The 25,008-nt window shown below is 37.5% G+C and overlaps 1 protein-coding gene across 1 annotated transcript in view; it reads right to left on the minus strand.

Moving 5' to 3' along the window:
* Positions 1-25,008, minus strand: part of LOC140336578 (uncharacterized) — a gene marked incomplete in the record, with an annotated part of 67,384 nt that overhangs the window by 20,089 nt on the left and 22,287 nt on the right. Inside the window, 15 exon segments of the mRNA XM_072419785.1 lie at positions 2,906-4,930; positions 6,098-6,629; positions 6,721-6,787; positions 6,867-6,918; positions 7,732-7,885; positions 7,990-8,056; positions 10,869-10,920; positions 11,869-12,022; positions 12,153-12,219; positions 14,324-14,375; positions 14,966-15,119; positions 15,221-15,302; positions 20,600-20,651; positions 24,364-24,514; positions 24,615-24,681. Of these exon segments, the coding sequence (XP_072275886.1) occupies positions 2,906-4,930; positions 6,098-6,629; positions 6,721-6,787; positions 6,867-6,918; positions 7,732-7,885; positions 7,990-8,056; positions 10,869-10,920; positions 11,869-12,022; positions 12,153-12,219; positions 14,324-14,375; positions 14,966-15,119; positions 15,221-15,302; positions 20,600-20,651; positions 24,364-24,514; positions 24,615-24,681 (3,728 nt within the window).

Consider the following 25,008-nt stretch of genomic DNA (forward strand, 5'->3'; position numbering starts at 1 on the left):
GGATCACGAGGCTGCTTGGAACCAGGTGTTTTCGGTTTACCAGATGGCCTTCGTCTACTTATTGGATTGTTTGGATCAAATGGTTGGTCATCTTCGTCACTCGGCGAGCTTCCATCTGATGGTTTTTTCGGATCACGAGGTTCCTTGAAACCAGGTGTTTGCAGTCTATCAGATGGCCTTCGCCCAGCATTTGGATTGTTATGATCATTTGGTTTGTTGTCTTCCTCACTTGGCGAGCTGCCTTCTGATGGATTTTTGGGATCACGAGGCTGCTTGGAACCAGGTGTTTTCGGTTTATAAGATGGCCTTCGTCCACTTATTGGATTGTTTGGATCAAATGGTTGGTCTTCTTCGTCACTCAGCGAGCTTCCATCTGATGGTTTTTTGGGATCACGAGGTTCCTTGAAACCCGGTGTTTGCGGTCTACCAGATGGCCTTTCCCCAGCATTTGGATTGTTTGGATTAAATGGTTTGTTGACTTTATCACTGGGCGAGCTGCCTTCTGATGGTTTTTTGGGATCTCGAGGCTGCTTGGAACCAGGTGTTTTCGGTTTACCAGATGGCCTTCGTCCACTTATTGGATTGTTTGCATCAAATGGTTGGTCATCTTCGTCACTTGGCTAGCTTCCATCTGATGGTTTTTTGGGATCACGAGGTTCCATGAAACCAGGTGTTTGCGGTCTAGCAGATGGCCTTCGCCCACCATTTGGATTGTTTGGATCAAATGGTTTGTTGTCTTCCTCACTCGTCCAGCTGCCTTCTGATGGTTTTTTGGGATTACGAGGCTGCTTGGAACCAGGTGTTTTCGGTTTACCAGATGGCCTTCGTCCACTTATTGGATTGTTTGGATCAAATGGTTGGTCATCTTCCTCACTCGGCGAGCTTCCATCTGATGTTTTTTTGGGATCACGAGGTTCCTTGAAACCAGGTGTTTGCGGTCTATCAGATGGCCTTTGCCCAGCATTTGGATTGTTTGGATCAAATGGTTTGTTGACTTCATCACTCGGCGAGCTGCCTTCTGATGGTTTATTGGGATCACGAGGCTGCTTGGAACCAGGTGTTTTTGGTTTACCAGATGGCCTTCGTCCACTTATTGGATTGTTTGGATCAAATGGTTGGTCATCTTCGTCACTCCGCAAGCTTCCATCTGAAGGTTTTTTCGGATGACGAGGTTCCTTGAAACCAGGTGTTTGCGGTCTATCAGATGGCCTTCGCTCAGCATTTGGATTGTTTGGATCTAATGGTTTGTTGTCCTCGTCACTTGGCAAGCTGCCTTCTGATGGTTTATTGGGATCACGAGGCTGCTTGGAACCAGGTGTTTTCGGTTTACCAGATGGCCTTCGTCCACTTATTGGATTGTTTGGATCAAATGGTTTGTCGTCTTCGTCACTTGGTGAGCCACCATCTGATGGTATTTTTGGATCACGAGGTTCTTTGAAACCAGGTGTTTTCGGTCTACCAGATGGCCTTCTCCCAGCATTGGGATTGTTTGGATCATATAGTTTTTTGTCTTCGTCAATCGGCGAGCTGGCTTCTGATGGATTTTTGGGATCATGAGGCTGCTTGGAACCAGGTGTTTTCGGTTCACCAGATGGCCTTCGTCCACTTATTGGATTGTTTGGATCAAATGGTTGGTCATCTTCGTCACTCGGCGAGCTTCCATCTGATGGTTTTTTGGGATCACGTGGTTCCTTGAAACCAGGTGTTTGCGGTCTACCAGATGGCCTTTGCCCAGCATTTGGATTATTTGGATCATATGGTTTGTTGTGTTCGTCACTTGGTGGGCCGCCATCTGATGGTTTTCTTGGATCAGGAAGTTCTTTGAAATCAGGTGTTTGCGGTCTACCAGATGGCCTTCGCCCACTATTTGGATTATTTGGAGCATATGGTTTGTCGTCTTCATCACTTGGTGAGCTGCTAGCTGATGTTTTTTTGGGATCACGAGGCTGCTTGGAACCAGGTGTTTTCGGTTTACCAGATGGCTTTCGTCCACTATTTGGATTGTTTGGATCATATGGTTTTTCGTCTTCGTCACTTGGTGAGCCGCCATCTGATGTTTTTTTGGGATATTGAGGCTGTTTGGAACTAGGTGTTTTCGGTTTACCAGATGGCCTTCGTCCACTTATTGGATTGTTTGGATCAAATGGTTGGTCATGTTCGTCACTGGGCGTGCTGTCATCTGATGGTTTTTTGGAATCACGAGGCTGCTTGGAACCAGATGTTTTCGGTTTACCAGATGGCCTTCGTCCACTATTTGGATTGTTTGGATCATTTGGTTGTTTGTCTTCTTTACTTAGTAAGTCATCTGATAGTGTTTGGTCTTTTCTATCTGAGTTCCTACTTCCGGGTTGTTTATTTGGATCAGTTGGAGTACCTACATCTGATGTTTCTTTTGGATCACGAGGGTCCTTTAAACCAGGTGTTTTTGGTTCACCAGATGGCCTTCGCCCAACAGTTGGGTTGTTTGGATCAAATAGTTGGTCATCTTCGTCACTCGGGACGCTGCCATCTGATGTTTTTTTGGGATAATGAGGCTGTTTGGAATCAGTTGTTTTCGGTTTACCAGATGGTCTCTTTCCACTATTTGGATTGTTTGGATCATCTGTTTGGTCATCTATTTCACTCGGCGAGGTGCCTTCTGATAGATTTTTAGGATCACGAGGCTGCATGGAACCAGGTGATTTTGGATTACCAGATGGCCTTTGCCCACTGTTTGGATTGTTTGGATCAAATTGTTGTTTGTCTTTATCACTCGGGGAGTCTTCATTGGGTGTTTGGTCTTTTCCATCTGGCTTCCTACTTCCTAGTTGCTTATTTGGATCAGTTGGAGTACCTACATCTGATGTTTTTTTTGGATCACGAGGCTCCTTGGAACTAGGTGTTTTTGGTTTACCAGATGGCCTTTGTCCACTATTCGGATTGTTTGGATCAAATGGTCGGTCGTCTACATCACTTGGTAACCATATTTCTGGTCTTTGGTCTTTTCCAGTAGGTTTCCTACTTCCAGGTTGTTTCCTTTGATCAGATGGTTTGTGTCCATCTGATGGGTGCTTTGGATCTCGAGGTACCTTGGTATCAGGCTGTTGAGAAGTACCAGTTTGCCTTTGGTCATCCTTTTGTTTGTTTCTATCCAGTGGCCGGTCTTCCTCATCTCTTGGTAAATCAGCATCTGTTTTTTTGTCAGTTCCCCTTGGTTGTCTATTACCTGTGTGCTTGTTTGGTTCTTTTGTATTTTGTTCATTTACTGGTTGACTTGGATCTCGTGGTTGTTTGGTATCAGGTTGTTGCACTATACCAGTTGGCTTTTGGTCATCATTTAGTTTGTTTGGATCCAGTGGCTTTTTTTCTTCATCTCTTGGTGAGTCTTCATCTGGTTTTTGATCCTTTGTAGTTGGTTGTCTACTGCTAGTTTGTTTATTTGGATCAGTTTGTTTGTGTCCATCGGATGGTTGATTTGGATCTTGTGGTTGTATGGTACCAGGTTGTTGGAGTGTACTAGGTTGCCTTTGGTCATTATTAGGTTTGGTTGGATCCAGTGGTCTGTTTTCTTTGTCTCTCTGTGATTCTTTATCTTGTTTTTGATCTTTTCCGGATGGCTTTCTACTTCCAGGTACTTTTCTTTGATCATTTGGTTTATGTCCATCTGATGGTTGGTTTGGATTATGAGGTTTCTTGGTACCAGGTTGTTGGAGTGCACCAGTTGGCTTTTGGTCATCAGTTGGTTGGTTTGGATACAGTGGTTGGTCTTCTTTATCTCTTGGTGAGTTTTCGTGTGGTCTTTGGTCTTTTTCAGTTGGTTGTCTACTGCCAGTCTGCTTGTTTGGATCAGTTGGTTTGTTTATATCCAAGGGGTGACTTGAATCTTGTGGCTTATTGGCACCAGGTGTTAGGGGTTTATCCGCTGGCCTTTGCCCATCCTTTGGATCAAATGACCTGTCTTCATTATCATTTAGTGAGTGTTCATCTGGTCGTTGGTCTTTTCCAGTTGGCTTCACACTTCCAGGTGTTCTAACTTGTTTGCTTTCGTCATTTGGTTTATGTCCGTCCGATGGATGGTTTGGATCACCATCTTTGGTGCCAGGTGTTTTTGGTTTGCTAGATGACATTTGCCTATCATTTGGTTTGTTTGGATCCCGTGGATGATCTTCCTCCTTTTTTGGTAAGTCTTCTTCTGGTCTTTTATCCTTTTTAGTTGGCTTCCTACTTACAGTGTGTTTATTTGAATCAGTTGGTTCATGTCTATCTGGTTGGTTTGGATGCTGATGCTCTTTGGTACCAGGTGTTTGGGGTTCACCAGGTGGTCTACGCCCATCATTTTGTTTGCTTGGATCTATTGGCTGTTCCTCCTTATCACTTGGTGAATCTTCAGATGGTCTTTGGTCTTTTCCAGTTGGCTGTCTGGTTCCTGTTTTTTTGTTTACTTTAGTGGGTCGTTTGCTACCAGGTGTTTTGTATTTATCAGATGTTTTTTTTGCATTATTTGATTTAGTTGGATCCACTAGCAGCTCCTTCTCATCTGGTGTTATTTTTTTTCCTGTTGGCTTCCTACTTTTAGGTTGTTTGTTTGTATCATCCAGTGGTTGTCTGGGACCCTTCGGTATACCAGTTGGCCTTGTTCCATCATTTAGTTTGCTTGAATCTATTGGCTGTTCATCTTCTTCAGTTGATGTGTCTTCATTTGGTTTTTGGTCCCATCCAGGTCGCTTTCTATTACTAGATTTTTTGTTAGGATAAGTAGGCTTGCTATCTGAAGGCTGATTTGGATTACGTGTTTTTTTTCTTCTAGTAAGAAACTTTTCATCAGGTCTTTGATCATCACCCACTGCTTGTTTAGTTGTACGTATTCGGGGTTTTCTTTTAATTTTTTGCTTCCTAATTGCTTTCGTAGTACCATTGAACTGATCCTCTTCATCCCTTGGCCTGACTGTTTCTGGTAAAATAAAATGTGCTACTGTATGGTGATTTGATATTTATTACTGAGAATTATTTACAATAGATACACCATGTTCTATAATCGCATTCCATTTATGGTATATTCAGCAATACATCAATCCAGACATATTCTGTCACCTAAAATTGCTGAAGCTATTTTAATGTAGGAAATTAGTATAATCTCAAGTTTATTTATTTGCTATCTGAATAATACAGAGGGAATCTTATTTCTCTACATAACAGTTGTTACCATAACTTTTTTCCTTCATGCCATGCTGTTTGGCCTTCCCTATTGTTTATCTCATCCTGCAGATATCTACTGTGCTTTCACAGATCATCCTCTTTATATTAGTATTGGGGATTATTGAGAGTGGAGTGCTGGAAAATGCTACTCCAAATATTAGGTTAGGTTTTGCAAGCACTGTAGCATTACTTCTACCACAGACCTAGTTTAGGATGGAAAAGAGGTATGGAAAGTGCAAAAAATACTATAAATAGCATAGCTCTGTAGCCTTGAATAATTGTCACCTTTTTCCTGAAATGTAGTTTTAAAGCTAACTAGTATAGATTTTTATGGTATATGCCTTTAACAACCATTCTTCTGTTCTTGATCAACTACATTCTGCTCGCTCTTCCTTTCTTTATCCTTTAGTTTATGTCCTGGTTCCTGCTTTTTCAGCTGCTGGTCTGCCATCTCTGAACTAGCCGATGTCCTATACTCTTAGTAATGAAAAGCTTACATTATCCCATATGATAAGTTTTGATATGTTGAATCAATGAGCCAGATTTATTGAAGCTCTCCAAGGCCAGAGAGGATACACTTTCATCAGTGAACCTGAGTGATCCCAAAAGCCTGGAATGGATCTGGTCCAGAATTGAAAATATTTGCTAACAAATAGCTATTGACTTCCACTCCAAGTTTGCTGGATCACCCAGGTTCACTGATGAAAGTGTATCCTCTCCAGTCTTGGAGAGCTTTAATAAATCAGGCCCAATATGTTAAATAATCAACAGCCAGGGAAAGTGAGTCAACATAAAATAATCCCTACATTACTAGGTAAATGTATGTTATTTTCATTTACTGGGCCATTACAGTACAATGAACAGTGCCCCACATACTAATTAGTGAGGAAAGAATACATTTTGTAAATACACCATTGGTTACCTTCCTGTGGGCTGTAAGTGAAAAAAGGGTCAAATTCTTCTGATGACTCAGAACTTGAGGATGATAGTGTGTTTGATTCAAATGATGTAGGCCAAAAAAGTTCAAATTCTTCTGATGATTCAGAACTTGAGGATAGTGATGTATCAAATTCAAATGATTTTGGCCAAGATAGTTCAATTTCTTCTGATGACTCAGAACTTGAGGATGATGATGATGATGATGAATTTAGTTCAAATGATTCAGACCCAAAAGGTTCAAATTCTTCTAATGACTCAGAACTTGAGGATGGTGATGTATTGAATTCAAATGATTTAGTCCATGTGGGCTCAAATTCTTCTGATGACTCAGAATTTGAGGATGGTGGTATATTGAATTCAAATGATTTAGGCCAAGGACCGGACATCACTGATTTCACTCCATAGTTAATTGAATCATCATATGTTTTGCGCCCTTTTGTCTTCTGAACTGTACAGTGACCTCCATCATTAGTCAGCACGCCTGCATGAATTGCAGCCCGACATATAGATGAATCCTAAAATATGAAAAATGTAATCTTTATTAGTTCTCTAATCTGCTATTTTTTTTTGGTATATTACATTTCTAAGTTATCAGTAAGTAGTCACCTCTGTGTATACACCATTTCCTTTAACAGGGATTTTCTGGGTTATGCATCCGTGTGGACATGTTACACTTGAAAGCAAAAGTAAATGAAAATTATACTTTTTTCATGATAATTTGAAAATATGGTCAGATTTTCATATATACATACTTGGTAAATGGTTCTGTAAGCATTTCTCCAGTTGTAGAACATGAAGCATTAACTACGGAACAAAATCAAAATTAATAGTCAACTTAACTGATATCTCAAATACACACAAAAAATAATACAACTATAGCTATTTTTTTATACAGTTTGGTGGCTGATTTGAAATAAGGTATATGATAAGCCCTTTTTTTAGATTTGCCTCAGTATATCCTTTTAGTCTTAGTCATTCTCCCAGCAGTTTTGCTAGATGACTGAGGTTTAATATACATTTGAGGAAAGGATAATTTAACATCTAACTGTTGCTCTAGAATAAACTTGTTACCTACACCAATAACCTGTTACCTTTCACTCTTTGGCTTAGTCATGGGTTAAAGGAAGATTTTTGATAACCATATGCAGCTTGTGAATGACATAGTAACTAAATTTGGTACCTTTTCAGACTGTTATACACAAGCCTTTAGTGATACTTAAAGTGGAACTAAACTTACAAAACAATTGTGAGCAGGCAGCTTTTATTAAAGAAGGGACATTGTATAAAAAATTACTTGTTCTCACTCTTCTGTTGAATGTATAATGAGCTGTGCATACTTAATAAATTGTAACTGCCAAAGAAATGTGTCATTAAAATTTGCTTTCTGCATGGATTAGCAATGGTCACAGCCCTCATCACAAGCTTCCTCACATAGAGCTTTAGTGCAGAGAAAAAGAGGGGGCATTGTCTGACCAGGTAAGTTAGATATCAGAGTACAGTAGGTCAAATGGCTAGACACACTTGCAAAATGCTATACCTCTACAAATTACATCTGTTAGTACAGTTTTAAACAAGAGAAAACATTTTTTTAACAAGGAAATATACTAAATAACCTACCTTCTGGTAGTTTTGTAGGTTTCTTTTCCTCTTCCCCCTCAGTATAGGATCTTACAACAAATTTGTTTTCTTTTTTTTTTTTTTCTAATATAAATGATTTATGTCCTTTACCAAGAATTCCAGAATGAATTGCTGCCACGCATATAGGAGTTTCCTGTTTTTTTTATTACAAAAATAGAAGTTACATTTTCTGATCAATAATTTACTTATTTATCTATACTTGTTTATTTATTTAAATGTGATTTATCTATAACATACACTGTTATATGCATCTGTGCTCTGCACTTTGCCTTCTTCTATTTCACAGTTCTCTGGACATGTCACCCTGCAGAAGAAAACATATTACTCTGGTATCATGCAGTAAAACATAATAATATTTTACCTACTTCAGATAAAAACAACACCACTGGCAGTGTAATGAGATTTGGCTATGTGCATAGAAGAAGAGTAGAAAATGTTTTTAAAACCCCTTCAAAATATTATATTTTTCACCTTAGGTACTTTTTTCCCAATCTGTAGTTATAGCACATTTCCTATTACTGTAAGTTACTCCTGTCAACAGTGCCATTTCCTAAACAAACAGTTCTCATTACTGTACTGCTTACCAGGTCATAGGCTGCTAGCACTCTACGTGTGAGGCCTATGGTGTGGAATATGTTTGTCTTAAATAGAGAACCGCATACTGTTTTATGTTTTATGTATCAATACTTCCTAATTGTCAAGAAAAATATTGTAAATATATTGGTTCTTTAATTACTTGTATGAAAAAACTACACCAGATTGCATATAATTATTATTATTGTTTTTTCTTAATATTAATAAACAGTATTTTATAGCGACAACAATTGTATACAGCGCTGAACATTAAATAGGGGTTGCAAATGACAGACAGATACAGACAGTGACACAGGAGGAGGAGAGGACTCTACCCAGAAGAGCTTACAATCTAAATACTATATTTTATAAGAACTTTCTCAAATGTTGATCCATCCATTTAACCTATTTTCTTTTCTAACAAAATCCAGTGTGAAAAATTCTATTTAAAAGCAGCGGCAGGTGTGTTCCTATTGGCTAGTGTCTACTATTATGTGCTATACAAATACATATTAGTACAAAGGTAAAGCATAGTTCATACAGCACATAATCATTTAGGAATATTGTACATCTGTGTGCAGTATTTTGAACCTGATGACCAGTCGATCACCGTATGAAAAATGATGTTCAGTTTAGTTGGTTGGGTGTAAAATTGGCAGTGAATCTTCTTGTGTTTACCAGGTTTTAGATCAGGATCTTTCATATTTAGCTTTCTTCCCTTTAAAAATGAATTCCAGAGACCTTCTCACCAAAATGCAGCTCTACTTGTAAGAGCTGTCTAAAATGTGTCATCATCAGATATCTGAGAAACACAGCAAACCAATCCAACAAGCAAGAATGGGGAAATCCTACAGAACAGCTCTATGAAGAATGTCTCCAGGCATGAGACATGAAGCAAGAAGGTTATGTTTGAATTCAAATTGAAGATGCCTCAGATAAAAATGAAAAAAATGTTTTTTTTTCTAACAATAAAATACAAAATAAATGGTGCATGTTATATTCACTTAATTGAAGTGCAGCTTTCCTTTAAAGAAAACCTGTCCTGAGAGCTAGATGGAGTCTGTCATTGATGACCTTTCCTTTTGAAAATGTTTGTTGCATGGCTGTCATACTGACTTACCAGCTTCAATACTTTAAATGACAACCTGGAACAAGTGTACAAAAAAGGTCTTTGCTCCGACTTACCTGGTCTGTGAGTTTGTTTTGGTCAATAATTTAAACTAATAAAGCCAGACAACCAAAACTTTCAGAAGATGGTGGCTTCCATAGATTTCTCATAACAGGTGTACTTTAAGAAATCCCTCCCAAGTTCTTTATTATCTTAGTCATTTATGTACAAACTGCAAGATACAAACCCTATAGCCTCCCTAATGTTACATACAGGTATGTAACATGTTTTTATTAATACTAGCTGATAACTAGGGGTTGCCCGGGTATTTATTTATTGCAATCTTATATTATGCAGGAAAAGGAATCAAATAAACAATAGTGATTTTCTTGTCTATAGTGTTGTTTCATTTTTTTGTCTTTGATTCTACTTGGCCAATTGCCTTACGTTTTCTCAAAGGCATGTAAAAAAAAAAAAGGATGTAAAAATATAGGCAAAAGGCACACTGTCACTGAGCAATACATATACACATACATACATATATACATACCTTTGACATATACCACAGTGCTGTACAAAGATCAGTGGTGCATTTACATGAGTCTGAGCCATATGTCTAGCAAGTTTGGTTGGAATGTCTCCATGCGTTTTCGAGTGATAGTGGAACATACACACATACATACATCCAATTATATATATATAGGTCTAACATATACCATAGTGATGTACAATGAAACACTGAGCTAGACCCATCAGTCTCTGTACTGAGAAGCTGACCCTCTAATGTCCCCCACAGTCTCACACTATTATTATTATACATTTATATAGCTCTGACATATGCCATAGTTCTGTACAGAGAACACTGAGCTAGTCCTATCAGTCTCTATACAGAGGAGCTGACACTCTAATGTCCCCCCACAGTCACACACTACTAATATACATTTATATAGCTCTGACATATACCGCAGTGCTGTACAGAGATCACTGAGCCAGTCCTATCAGTCTCTGTACAGAGGAGCTGACACTCTAATGTCCCCCACTTCCTCACAAAGATGACTGCTGCACTCACATGTCTCTGAGTCATACTGTATGTCTAGCATATTTGGTTGAAATTGTTGATACGTTTCCCAGTGATGATGGAACTTAGCAAGTTTGGTTGAGATGTCTCCATGCGTTTCATCCAAATATAGCTCTGACATATAGCTTAGCGCTGTACAAAGATGACAGGTGCACTCACATGAGCCTCAGTCATATATTTGGCAAGTTTGGTTGAAATGTCTCCATGAATGTTAGAGTGATGGTGGAACATACATACACACATACATAAATACATAAATACATATATCAGATTATATATATTTATAGATAGATAGTGATGGAAATGTCTTGGATATCAACAAATTTAACACATTTTTTAGAGAGCTGTCTTACATACTTTACAACTTGTTCAGGAATCTCCACTGCAGTTGTTTCACACTGAACTTCAACTGGAGAAGAGAAATAGTAATCAGGTAAATACAGAAGTGAAAAATAAAAAAAAGGTAAATGTGCTATTTTGGTCATAACAACCCAGAAAAACACATTATTTTTAAAAAAAGGTAAAATATTCATTTCTTAAACTGAACCCAATGCCCACTACTAAAAGGCCAGTGGACAATGGGGTGGCTTATTAATTAGAAGTGATGTCCTGGTTTCTCCAACACAGCATTGCCAATGTCAGTATTTTGTATGCATTTGCTGACTTAAACATGGCTTGCAACCCTAATTCTGACTTAATAGATGTTTCTCTAGCAAAATAATTTTTGTATGTTATGTTTTTGTATGTAACATAATAAATGTTCAGCCCAGGTTAGACTATTCACCAGTGGTTACTTAATTTTACATTTTTATTTTTATAAAATCATTTGTAGTGTAACAAAGTGTAAATAATATTCTGTCACTTTTTAAAATTAAAGACACTTGAGGAATAAGTGGTTTGTTGTCACTGACAATGTAAACCTGTTTTGTTGCCTCATTCTGTTCAGTCAGTGGGACCACTTGATATTTCAAGGTATGGCCACACACTCAATCCCCTCTCGTTCATATGTGTTGGTGATTGGGCACTAGCTGCTTAGGTGTCAATGCCAATCACAAAGGGGTGAAGAGAAAGTCCTTACTTATGTGTAAGATTAAAATGCACTCTATAACACTGTAGTAGCTCATTCTCAAGAATATACTTATTATTTGGTTCTTTATTGTTTTTTTCTTTTATTTTGATTGGGTCAGGTCAGCTTTAAGATATTAATGGTACCTATTATTTATATGATAGTGGCTACATGCTCACTTTTATAGGGCGAATGCTATATTTGTATTATCACATACATGGGAATGGACATGTGTAGTTAAATCTGAAGAGCAGAAAAGCTTTTTTATACCTAATGGATGAAAATATTCACCTTCAAGTGGTTTTGTGGGCTCATCTTCAGGTATCTCTTCAACAGATGATCTTACAAAGAATTTATCTTTTTTCGGTTTTCTTTCTAATATAAATGATTTAGCTCCTTTGTGAACAGTACCAGAAACACCCGCTGCCACGCATAAAGGAATTTCCTAGTTTTTACAAATAAGTGTAAAAATATTAGAATTTTACTTATTAGAATTATAATTGATATTCTGTTACTGTTTAATAATTAATTTATTATATCTGCTCACTTTTCAATAGGATTTGTCTGCAACTTACATTGCTATATCCATCTGTGACCTTTAATTCCTTTCCTTCCATTTTGCAGTCCTCTGGACATATTACCCTGTAAAACACATTATTATGAGTCTCCTGTATGAACATATTACTGTGATGGGTTGTCTACCCCTGGCAGGTGACATGGGATTACCTGAGGCGCAGAATCTAGTGCACCAGTGCACCCTGCAAGGAGTGATGGGCCGGTGACCCTAGTGGCCATGGACTACTTTGCTGCAAGGGGATTGCCAGGTTGCAGTCCCCAGGCTCTCCCCTCCAGGGGGTGACACGGATCAGAATACTTCCACTTGGGAATGATGATGAGGCTGGAAAACAGCGAGTCCAGGTAGCTGGACTGGCTCAGGTAACAGGCCAAGATCAGGGCAGGCAAGGCGAAGGTCAGGTAACAGGCTGAGGTCAGGGCAGGCGGCAGGCAAGGCAAGGTCAAGTAACAGGGTGAGGTCAGGACAGGCAGTGGACAAAGCAAAGTCAGGTAACTTGAGGTCAAACACAGAGAATCAAAACAAACGACTTGCTAGCAGAAAGGCAAGAAGTGCACTGAGGATCCAGCAATCTGAGTCTGGAACTGGAGAGGTTTAAAAGGCCCAGGAGCCAATGGCAGGACTGAACAATCCCTAGATTGGCTGCAGCATCTACTGCAGAATCCCCTTCAGCTGTGCACAGCCTCAATTTTGTGCAGAGGATGCTGAGAATGGTGTAAAATTCAGGGCTACGGGAATGCAGGTGATGCTGCAGCATGCTGAGCAGATGATCTGCGGATGGAGTTGTAACAATTACGCTATAGAGTTCTATTGCTAGAATAATTAACATTTCTTCCTTCAAAATTATTATTTTTAAATTGAACTAAATCCAGGAACAGAATTCCCAGAGCATCATCCAGTGTCGTGAATTGTAAATTGATGAATTATATTAATTGTAAGGGGAACTTTTAATGTATTTATTGTTGGAGGTTTAAGTTGAACCTTAAAGTAATTCATAAATTATCCTAATTCCTTTACAAATACCTAACCCCAAGTCTTTGTTCCATTTTCCTACAGTGGTTTGTAAAAAAAATGATAAATTAAGAGAGTTTAAAAGCAAATACATATTTTAAAATCAGTGAACAGTAATTTATAATTCCTAAAAGTAATATGCACATGTTTTAACTGGAATAATGAGTTAATACAAGGTTGAAAGTGTTGTTAAGTGGGGTTACAAGGGTTCCACTTGTATGTTATTTTTTATTATTACACAGTATTCATATAGCGCCATCATATTACGCAGCGCTGTACAAAGTCCATAGTCGTGTCACTAACTGTCCCTCAAAAGAACTCACTATAGTCATATGTCATTAATGTAGTCTAAGGTGAATTTAGGGGGAAGCCAATTAACTTAACTGCACGTTTTTGGGATGTGGGAGGAAACCGGAGTTCCCACAGGAAACCCACACAGACACGAGGAGAACCTGCAAACTCCATGCAGATAGTGTCCTGGGTGGGATTCGAACCTGGGACTTAGCTCTGGAGTGCTAACCCCAGAGCCACGGTGCTGCCCGTATGTACAACCAGATCAGTATCTCTAGAATACCTCTGTTGTAGGCATGAGAGTGTTGCTCCTTTGGAATGTTTCTTGCCATTATGCAAGAAAGCAATAATTATTTGCTACTTTTAGAAATCAAAAGGGCTACAGATTAAAATAATATAGCATTGCAAAATGACTGGTGCAACAATTATGTATGTTATATTCACTTAATGAAAGTGGAGTTTTATTTTAAATAAATCATTTCATGACAGAAAGATGCTAGTTACTTGGCCATCATATTGGTTGTTTTCAGTAATTTATGAGTAATGACCTAAAAAAGTGTCAAATCAGCACTTTCCTCTGACTTTTCTGAACCACAGGTCTGTTTCAGGTCAGTAATTCAGAAACTAACAAAGCCTAGGAATTTAATTTACAATCAGACAATATGTTGTTTTTGAAGGAGAGCAATGGAAACTTACATAGTCCTTTAAGAAAACCTCTTTAAGCTCCCTATGTGCAGACCGGGAGATAATTCATCTATCCTCCTACCCAGTGTTATATACCCTTATACAACATGCTTCTATTTTTATAAAGATAGAAATGCTTTGGATATTAGCAAACAACTTTTTTTTAAATACTGGTGTCTTACATACTTTGAAATTCTTTCAGGAATCTCATCTGCAGTTGTAGAACACTGAACTTCAACTGGAAGAAAAAATAGTATTCAGTAAAATACAGAAGTGCATACATTCACTTATGTCAAACATATGCCATTTTTAGTCATAATGACCTAGAATAAAGTCATAGATATATAGATGACAATCTGAGCCCGGTGCTGAGAAGGTCACTGTGGACAACATGGCAAATTATTAATCAGCATTGGAGCACTGTTCTCCTTGATTTTCATAACCCACATAATTGTCTGTGCAACTGTTAATTTCCCTATGTCAGTACTTGTACTGGGTTATATTTGGCTTGTAGCTGGCACTGTGATACCTTACATGATCTATTCATTGACAGAGATATGGTCAGGCACATTAAGGGACCAATTATTCCTATGTAGTATTTTTTCTTATTTTTGATTAGGTATTTTTTATTTAGGGTTTAGGAGTTCTTCAGTAAAGATGACTCTGCATTGTCATACAGGTTCAGTTAAGGTATATTTCTGATACCTATTACCTCTATGATAGTAGCAACATACTCTAATTTATTGACGCATACATGGGAATGCCTGTATGTATTTCGTTTTAAAAAGCAGGAAAACAACACTGCCCATGTACAATGAAAATATTTACCTTCAAGTGGTTTTGTGGGGTCATCTTCAGGTATTTCTTCGATAGATGACCTTACAAAGAAATTCTCTTCACTTGGTTTTCTTTGCAATATGAATGAGGTATCATCATTGTCAAGAATGCCGGAATTAAATGCTGCCTTGCATATTGGAATTTCCTAGTTTTTACAAATAAGAAAAATGAATTTAAATAAATAATGCACTAATTTGTTTATATATGGTAACTTTTCAACATGATCTATCTGCAACTTAAACTTACATTGTTGTAGCCATCTGTGTCCTTAATGTTGTCTTTTTCAAATTTGTCTTCTTCTTTTTCGCAATGTTCTGGGCATATAACCCTGTAGAAGAAGAACACATATGACAGGTTGTCATCACATCACAGCATTTATTGTAATTAGGAATTTGTTGAGATTTCTTATTTCAGCCAGCTGTATTCCTACGCTATAGAGTGGTGATGTAGGAATTCCCACTGCCTGGGCAGAAGTAACTGTAAAAAATTGGTGGTCAAATGATTTTAAATAGCAAGGTATTGATAAAGAAATAAAATGTATATGATGTGTTCAAGATATGATGTGTAATGATAAACACCAAGGTTTATTGTTACGGTAAATTATTAGATCTTTTTATGGACGTCTATAAGAGAAAGGGCATACCATGGTAATTTAAAAGTTAAAAAATCCATGTGAAACTAAATATTAGGGGCTCTTCAAATTTCTTTGGGTAAAATAAAAGTGCATTTAAAGGGGTAAAGGTTTCTTAGGACTTGTTTTTAAGTAACACCATTTTTTTGAAAGATTGTATTAGGTAAGTACAAGGGAAGCATACAATATACACAGGTTTAAATAACAACATTTATTAAGTTGTTTTTGTATCTAACCATTTCTTTTTAGGAGGGAAGCTGAGTTGTTTTTGCTAATTAATTTTTTATCAGATTTTTTTGTATTGGTGTTAAATTGCTTCACAGTTTTGTTAACTCTTAGATCTCACAGGTTGAAGAATTGACTCCATGTATAATAGAGTAAAATCGAAGCTTTCTAATAGTTTCTTCCTTTGGAATATGTACTATTCTCCATCACATCTGTATGTTCTGTTAAATTTGGATGACATTTTTGGATTGTTACATTTTTTTACTTGAGTTAGCTCAATGTGGTGCTTTTAAAACTTCTAAGTGTTTTGAGGGGTCTGATTAAGTCCACGGACTTAAATGAGCTTTTATTGAACACACGTGTGTTATGATCACATGGTTTATTTGGTTCCAGCACATAAAGATAAGCTCAGCTCTAACATTGTTGGTCATTACATCGAAAGTTAGCATGATTCAGCTTTATATCAAGATACACTACAAAGCTGCAGTGTAACACTTGTTTAGGTAAACAGGGTTCTTTTAAGGTTTCAGCCCCTTAAGGTTGCTTAAGCAATTTGTTAACAACTTTCTTATGGCAGATGATGCTATGATTGGCATTGATCATTTATAACTATACATTAGGTTTAAGATGTAAATGTCTATAATTATTGTAGATAAATATATTTGAGCTATATGATTAAAAATGTAAGGGTAGGATATTACAATTATAATTATTGTAGTGCAACTAGTACATACTGGTCTCATCATTTTTCTCTTTCCTGAAGAGGCACATTATGTGAAATGTGTTTAAAGATCAAAATACACATGAGACTGTAATGTACGCCATGTATTTCCAATGATGTTGGTACATATGTTATATTAAGTAAAATATAGTTTTATTATTTTGTTTGTGAATGTCTATTGACGAAAGGTGCCTTAAAAATCTGCAACAGTGTTGCTTGTATGTTTTACACTACACAATAACTGAGAATAACCTGTAAAATGTACTTGGGCACTGTATGTACAAGCCCATCAGATGTGATATGTTAACCTGGGTGATCCAGGCAACCTGGAATGGATTTCTTAAAGTCATTTGTTATTTGTTAGCAAATGTTTTCAATCCTCGGCTAGATCCATTTTAGGTTTTCTGGATCACCAAGCTACACTGATGAAAGTGTATCCTCTCCAGCCTTGGAGAGTTTAAATAGATCAGGCTCAATGACATTATTAATACTCTAATTATGAAAGGTAACCTAAGTTAAAGATTTTTTCCTGAATTGTGAATAATGTTTGATGAGAGATCATAAACTGAACCTATTGAGTATTGTGCTTTTTAATATTTTCATTTAAAACTGTTTGGAGGAAAAGTCGTTATGATTATTAACTTGTGCTTATATAGTGCAGATATTGTCCTGGGCGAGATTGGAACCTAGGATCCAGTGTTTCAAAGGCAAGGTGCTAGCCACTGAGCTAACCGTGCTTTTAAAAATTATGTAGACAAATTATAAAAGAAAGTGATTGAGTAACCTAAAGAAGAACAATGAAAACAGTTGCTTAATACATATACAGTATACAATATATATTCTTCCCAGAAGTTAATAATGTTTACATTCTATACATAAATGTTGATCTCTGAGTATGTTTTTAATAATGTATGTGAAAATATTTCCTGAGATGGGTATAGTTCTTAAGACAGATGAAAAATAGGGTCTAGTTTGCTGTGGAAGAGTTGGGGTTAGGTTAATAGTTGAACTCCAGACCAAACAAGAGATTGAATGCCCAGCATATGAATATACTTAACCACCTGGGCGTTACACTGTCTAGATTTCTGTACCAAAAGCGGTATACTGTTTTTCATGAAATTTTTTTTTTGTTTGAATTTACAAGTTATATACTTTTTATTTATTTTATATTATTTTGTATTGGATTGGATACAGGAGTTTGTATCCAATCCAATACAAAATATGAATTTGAATTTACCAGTTATATACTTTGTATTTATTTTATAATATTTTGAATTGGATTGGATACAGGAGTTTGTATTCAATCCAATACAAAATGAGAGTTTGAATTTACCAGTTACATACTTTGTATTTATTTTGAATCATTTTGTATTGGATTGGATACATGAGTTTGTATTCAATCCAATACAAAATGTGTTTAAATGTTTTTAAATTTGAATTTCCTGCACACGCGCCGACGTCATGGCCGAGGGACACGTACACGCTACAGATGGAGAAGAAGAAGCCGGCCGGCTTCTTCTTCTCCGCCGGCCGGCTTCTTCTTCCCGGAGAAGGCACCCGACGCTGGAGAGGGAGATCGACGCTGGAGGACGACGCTAGAGAACGACGCTGGAACACGAACACGGCGCTGGATGATCACAGCGGGAACAGGTAAGTGATCGATAAACCCGAACTTTTCTCACTGTATTTTAATACAGTGAGAAAAGTTTGGGTTTATCGATAATTGCAATTTTTTTTAACCCGAACCAAGGTCGGGTTTAACGGTCGGGTGGTTAATAAAAAACCCTGCCACATCCCATGTTTATAAATACAATCATACAAGACATCCAAAAGAAGGGAAGCATCCTATGCCTGTGAATTGCCTTGAGAGGAAAATTTGAGATCTTTCTAGGAGCTTTTTAACTACTTGTATTTTAATGTTATAATAATAAATGCTTCGTTTTAAATTCAAATGTATTATCTGGTTGATGATATGTGCCTTGAAAGTCCCATCTTTTGGGTTTCTTGTATGATTCTAATAGTTGAACTCCCAACAAGCTATTGGGGAAGTAAATAAAATGCCACTTTGAAAAATTACCTAATTTTTTGGTGAGTTACCACAATAAAATGGACTAATGTACCAATGTCTATCAGGTAGACACCTAAAAAAATTTACCCTTTTGAAATATTTTTAGAATGTGCACCCATGTGATTGTTTTGTTGGTGTCCATGAGGTCAGAGCCGGTGCACCTCCCAACAGGGTCAGGAGAAGGACCCCGTTTAGGGCAGCGCACCCGCCAGAGCTGTGAACCATGCCTCTCGTATGCATCGCAGGCTCAGGGCAGTGGGCAGGTTGTGTCTCTGGAAGACAACCCACCCACTCTCCCATCGCAGGCCCAGACCTGCGATGGGAGTGTGGGCGGGTTCTGGCAACATAACATCACTCTGAGGGAAGTTTCTTTCCCTTTGAGTGACACACTGCTCCTCACGCATTCGCAGTCTTGAGTCCGTAAATGTAGTGGTCCGTGGGCTCTCATAAGGTTGGGGACCACTGCTCTACAACCTGCAATGAGGGTCTCCATGAGTGTTAATCTTTTGCTTGTCTATCTCAACTCTTTTACTTTGTAACATTTTCTTCTAAATAAACTTTCAAAACTTTCACTGTGAGCAGAGGATTTTGTTTTTCTTATCAGTATTTATCAACTACTTTTGGAAGTGTGATGGAATGCTGAATTATGCAAATAGTTAGTGAAGGTTTTTATATGTTTATTGATGGGTCCTGTTGGAGCCTTGCTTTGGACTAAACAAATTCCTAACATGTCATTATTTCTCCAAACACTAAAACCTTGCACAAAGTAGATGAGATGAGATAAGAGAATTTTTTAACCAATGTGAATTTCAAAACCTGTAAGCAATACAGGATGACAATCGAAAATCTGGCCATCGATAATCTGGTTCCTTTAGTTTTCAGGCATGAATTTTGGAGGGCATTTTCAATACAGGGACTGTATTACACTGTTTAGCCATTTATGTTTTAATGGCGCTGTTCTCCAGAAACAGCTGTTAGGTCTTGCTTGCTACACTAAATACATGTTGAGACGTCCCAGCTGCCTGCTCTCCGGAACTGTGCCAGATTTCCGCGAGTGCAGCAAGAGGAAGGCTGGACTGTGTGTGGAGGTAAGTATAACCTTCAAAAACTGGCACTCTTCAGGTCCGGAGGTTGCCAGAGTTTTGAATGTCAACCTTTATTTTATGTTTCATGAAAGTCATACATTTATTTCATGCGGGACAAGCACAACCAGAGCAATATTTCCAGAGTAAATATATTTGTGACAGATGTAAGTATAGTGCCCATTTGAAAGGTCTCATTATAAATAGTGAGGATGTAGATGTGGGAGCAAAAGATGTATAGGTAGGTTAGGTAGGAAGGCATTATTATTATTAATATTATTTTTTTTTAACTATAAAATGTCAGAATATTGAATATTAATGATTACAGAATATTAAACCTATTGCACAGTTTTCTAACCTGGATAGCTATGTAAAATGACTTGTAACCTGAAGTTAAAGCAGACCCACCACAGAGAGACTAATTAAGCTGCCATTGTTGGACTCTAAATAATACTAATTGTCTAGATGTAAAGCTGGTTATTTGGCTTCAGTAGTTTCACTTACACTCTTGAAACAAGTATGCAGATAGATGTGCAGAAAGTTTGGAAATCAGATGAACACCTACATATCAAACTAGTTTTGGGTCAGTGATTCAGAAATTATTATAGAAAGAGGATCAAAAACACCAACAAGGAAACCTGTAATCTTTAGAACCAAATCAGAAAAGGCAGGTTACATAATCTCAGTGAAAGGTCCAACCTAGTTTTCAACCGTCTGTGATTTGAGAACAGGTTTCATGTAAATGCCCCCGTTCTCTGCATAAACATAACTCTCATACACCCTCTAGGGTCCTATTCAGTGTTGCATACATTCATAATATATGGTGCTAATAATAAAGGTATAGAAACATTTAGATATTAACAAACTGGACTTTCTTTAAAAAAGACTGTGTACATACCAGGCAACAACTTCAGGAACCTCTACTGCTGTGGTTTCACATTGAGCTTCAACTGGAGGAGAAAAAAAAAAAAAAAACAGTTAGGTAAAGAAATGCATATATAAAAATGCCATTTATTTATTTGTTTATTGATCTATAGTGATGTTGGAGGAATTTGATTTTTGGGAATATGGATAATATGGGACATATAGTGTGCTTCAAAGACACATATATGATTGTATTTCATATACATTTCTCGCTCTAAAAGCCAAAGTCTGTTGCTGAATTTGACAGCAAGGTGGCTTACTGATTAGCACTGGGTTCTTGCAGTACTTGCAGTTCCTGCGGTTCCTAAATTGTCAGACCAGAAAGAAGTTACAACAACTGACTGCTGGATATTTGTCTGCCTCAACCAGTCACGGATAAATCACGGTGAGAAGAATGAGGGCTACCATGCAGAAGATAGCCATGTTTGAGTAAGAGGGTGGACCAGTGTGGTGAAAGGTGATCCTACTGGGGCCATGTGGCTGTGAGCCCTGGGCCAACCCTAAGGTACTCTGAAGGGCCTAGTCGAGGACTACTTGGAGCTTTTTCATATCTGGTCTGCCTGCGCAATGGATTTAGACTGGCCAAGGTTATGTGTTCTGGGGGTGGTGAAATTTCAAGGTGCCGAGATTCAAGCCTGCCCAACAAAAAAATCTGATACTAGACTTAGGCATAAGAAATTTAGGTTTTTAAATCATGAGAACTGAAGGTTAACAAAACATTAAATCACTGAGAGAGCATTTGCTACTACTCCAAAACATGAAACTTCTATAACACCGGGGAAGGCATTTTTTTGTTGAGTTAGATCTTACACTTGTTTTTTACTAATTTTTGGGTGGTGAATCAAAAAATGACCCCAGTATTTTGCTATAACGTCCAGTTTTTACAATACAAGGTGCCCTTCATTTTTGTCAAAAAACATACAACTTTTACATACAATGAAAAAAAAATGAAATGTAATGTTTATTTAAATTTCTTTTGTTCATACAAAGGATTTATTGTTACTCTATGACATTTTTTTAGAGTAAAACATTTGAAAATTGTTTGGGTAAGAGGTTAAGATAAAAATTTACGTTTATAGCTTTTCCTGGAGTGTTCAGTGTTAGAACAGTCCCACCGGATGTTCAAACAATAGTCAGCCATCATATGTACATGCCATCTACCCGGATACCGTCCTTCCATGACCTTCAAATCTTGGTGGAATTGTTCACTTTGCTCATCATTGACTTCACCAGGGTTTTCTGTTAAGTTGGAAAGATGGCTATGCAGAAAATGCACCTTGATGCTCATATTGCAACCAAGCATTTTGTAGCTCTCCAAGAGTTTCTGGACACTTTCTGTGTAATTATTTGCTAGTGTGTTTCCTTGACAATGGCTTTGAATGATAACTAAGCATTCTTTTCGACTTCTGACAATGTCCTGATGAAATGTTCATCTTTGATGAGCTGCTGAATCTGTGGACCATCAAACACACCGGCCTTTATTTTTCCAAATAACAGGCTAGGAAATGCCAAAATGAGGTACTTGAAACAGTACCCTTCAGCTGGCAAAGTATTAACAAACTGCTTCATCAGACTCAGTTTCATGTGCAGAGGCGGGAACATAATTCTTTCTATCAACAAGTGGCTAATGTAGAATGTTTGGATCACCTGGTTTTAGAACAGATCTTGGAGGCCAATTCCAATCCACCCAATGCCTCCCACGAGCTCAGCTGTCCCACATGCACAGATACTTGATGTATCCGCGTTTCTGACCAAGAAGGAAGCATACCATTTTAAGGTCAACACAGATAACCCAATTGTGTTGATGATATTGCAACAACTCAATGACTCTCTTTATGTCTGCAAATTCTTCACAAAGAGAAACTGAATAGCCAATTGGGACTGACCCAAATATATTGCCATTGTGAAGGGGGACACACTTTAAACTCTGCTTTGAGCTATCGATGAATAGTCCCCATTCAGTTGAGTTATAGATTGGAATTCCCAATTCCTCCAATAAACCAGGTGTGTTATGGCAATACACAAAGCCACTGTCAGTTCTAAAGTACTGCAGAAATGCAATTTCTCTGGCTCAAAATTACGATACCTTTGTTCCTTTTTCAAGTAAGTTTTTCTCACGCAGTCCTGATGCTAGGGATTTGATCAGCATCAGAGACTTCAGAGAGGCTTTAGAGAGCCTTCTTCGATAGTCCCAAATCACGTGCCAAATCACTCAACTCATGCTGATCAAATCCCTTATGAACAGAGTCCTCTTCAATTTCAAACTCTTCATCATTGTTGTCACCAAGTTCATCACCATAATCATGTTCTCCGAGAGAGGGTAGTGTAATGAAAACTGGCACTGGGATTTCATCTGAATGAGCCACTGGACGTATAGCGGATGGTCGACTAGAATACTCCATGTTACATTTATTTTTCTTGTTATATCCTGAAGTTTTCACTATACAAAAGTAACAGTCACTGAAATGATCTCCTGGCTTTCCACAAACCATAGGTATACCAAATGACATCTTATCACATGTTCCCTTTGTTCACATCCGTAAACCCTCGACACACTATTTGCACACCTTATGAGGGCCCAAGACTTATCTTGATCACCAAGTTTAAATTTGAAATATGCCAAATAGGCTTGCTCTACAAATGTTCTGATGTTCGCCCTTTGGGAATGGTGAAACTGCCACAGATATAACAAAATGAATCAGGGTTGTTTAGGCACTTAGGACGAGAAAAAGCAGAGCCAGACATGTTCTGAAAGAAAGGAAATACTTGTGTAAGTAGAAAAATACATTTTGCTTATTCACCACGTAGAGCAGCACACATCCTCTGACCACACTGTCTTGCATGTAAATGAATAGCCTATATAAATCCACACTATAGTAATTGCATTAATATAAGCAGTAGAGAAAAAACCTGATGTGATAGAAGAAAACTAACTGCACATTCAGAATCAGCATACCTATTTTAGTGTGAATAAGCTTAAAAATTGAAGTCAACAAAAAATTTGTTCAAAATTGTTCCCCAGTGTAATTGTTGCAATCCTGCACCCTTTCTCCTTCTTTCCCATGCTCTACACATCGCTAATAAACTCCTAGACCTCATGGCTGCTTTGTCTTTACACCACTGCGGGTGCTACATGCAGATCATTTTGTTAAATACCAGGATTACAAGTTGAAAATAATGCAAATACCTTGACATGCCCTAACAGGAGTTTATTCTGAGAGTAGATCTGCCTGATGTTCTATACATCTTCAAACATACAATATTTGGTATTGTATGGAAGGTAGGTATGGAAATCTATATTTTATATGTTTGCAATACACTAAGCAAACAGTTATCAGTAAGTTGGGAGAAGTTTATTAAAACCATAAAGAACAGTTTCCTTCAGCTGAGAAAGTATAAAATATTTGTTTTAGTGTAAGCTGATACCTGGGTCAAGTTCTTGATTTAGTTTCCTTTAAAGCCCATAACTTATGTATGCATGTATGTTTGATTTTTTTGAATGGAAATGCCTTTGGTTTTGATTGGAAATGCTTTTAAATATCTATCTCCTATTTAAAAAATTACTTCCTGTCCTCCAGTTCCAGAACTTAGTACTAGCAAAGTAATGTGATGATTTTTATTGTACCAAGTGTTGGGAAGCATGGTGGCTAAATGTATATCTCAAATTTCTGTTAGCATGTATTTTCTTCCTTGTGTTCCTTTGGGTTTCCCCAAGGCTGTAGCATTATAAATAATCACCTTCTGGTAGTTCAGTAGGATCCTCAATTTCTAATTCTTTAATAGGTTTCCTTACAACAAATTTCCTTTGACCTGGTTTTCTGTGTACTATGAATGGAAATCCTCTGCGAAAAATACCAGAATGACTTGCTGCCCAGCATACTGGAGTGTCCTGGTTTAAAAAAATAATTACAAAAAATAATGTTATTTTATTTTATTATGTTTTTCCCACTCACTTATACATGGCTGCTCCTCGGAATCATTGAACTTACAATGCTATATCCATTTTCGCTCTGCAATTTGTCTTTATCTGCCCTGCAGCGTCTTGGGCAGATCACCCTGTAGGATAAGAAAATATATTACTAGAATCTCATGCAGGATTATATTACCCTATGGAGTTCATGTAGGAGTTGTCCACTACCTACCAGTACCACTATTTGTGGTAGTAATAGGTAGTGTAAATTTGTTGTAAGAGGTTTTGATACTTACTTTGACATTTATTTTAACTCTCTTAAAGAATTAATAGGAAATAAAAAGAATTACCATTCTAACATACTATTATAACTTACACAGAGTCTCCTTATTGGATACAGTCAGAAGGAATTTTTTTTATATTGGATCATTTCATTATTCGTTTGTAAAGTCTTTGCACTGGCAATGTTGAGG

This window comes from Pyxicephalus adspersus, chromosome 8, assembly GCF_032062135.1.
Source record: "Pyxicephalus adspersus chromosome 8, UCB_Pads_2.0, whole genome shotgun sequence".
Lineage (NCBI taxonomy): Eukaryota > Metazoa > Chordata > Amphibia > Anura > Pyxicephalidae > Pyxicephalus > Pyxicephalus adspersus.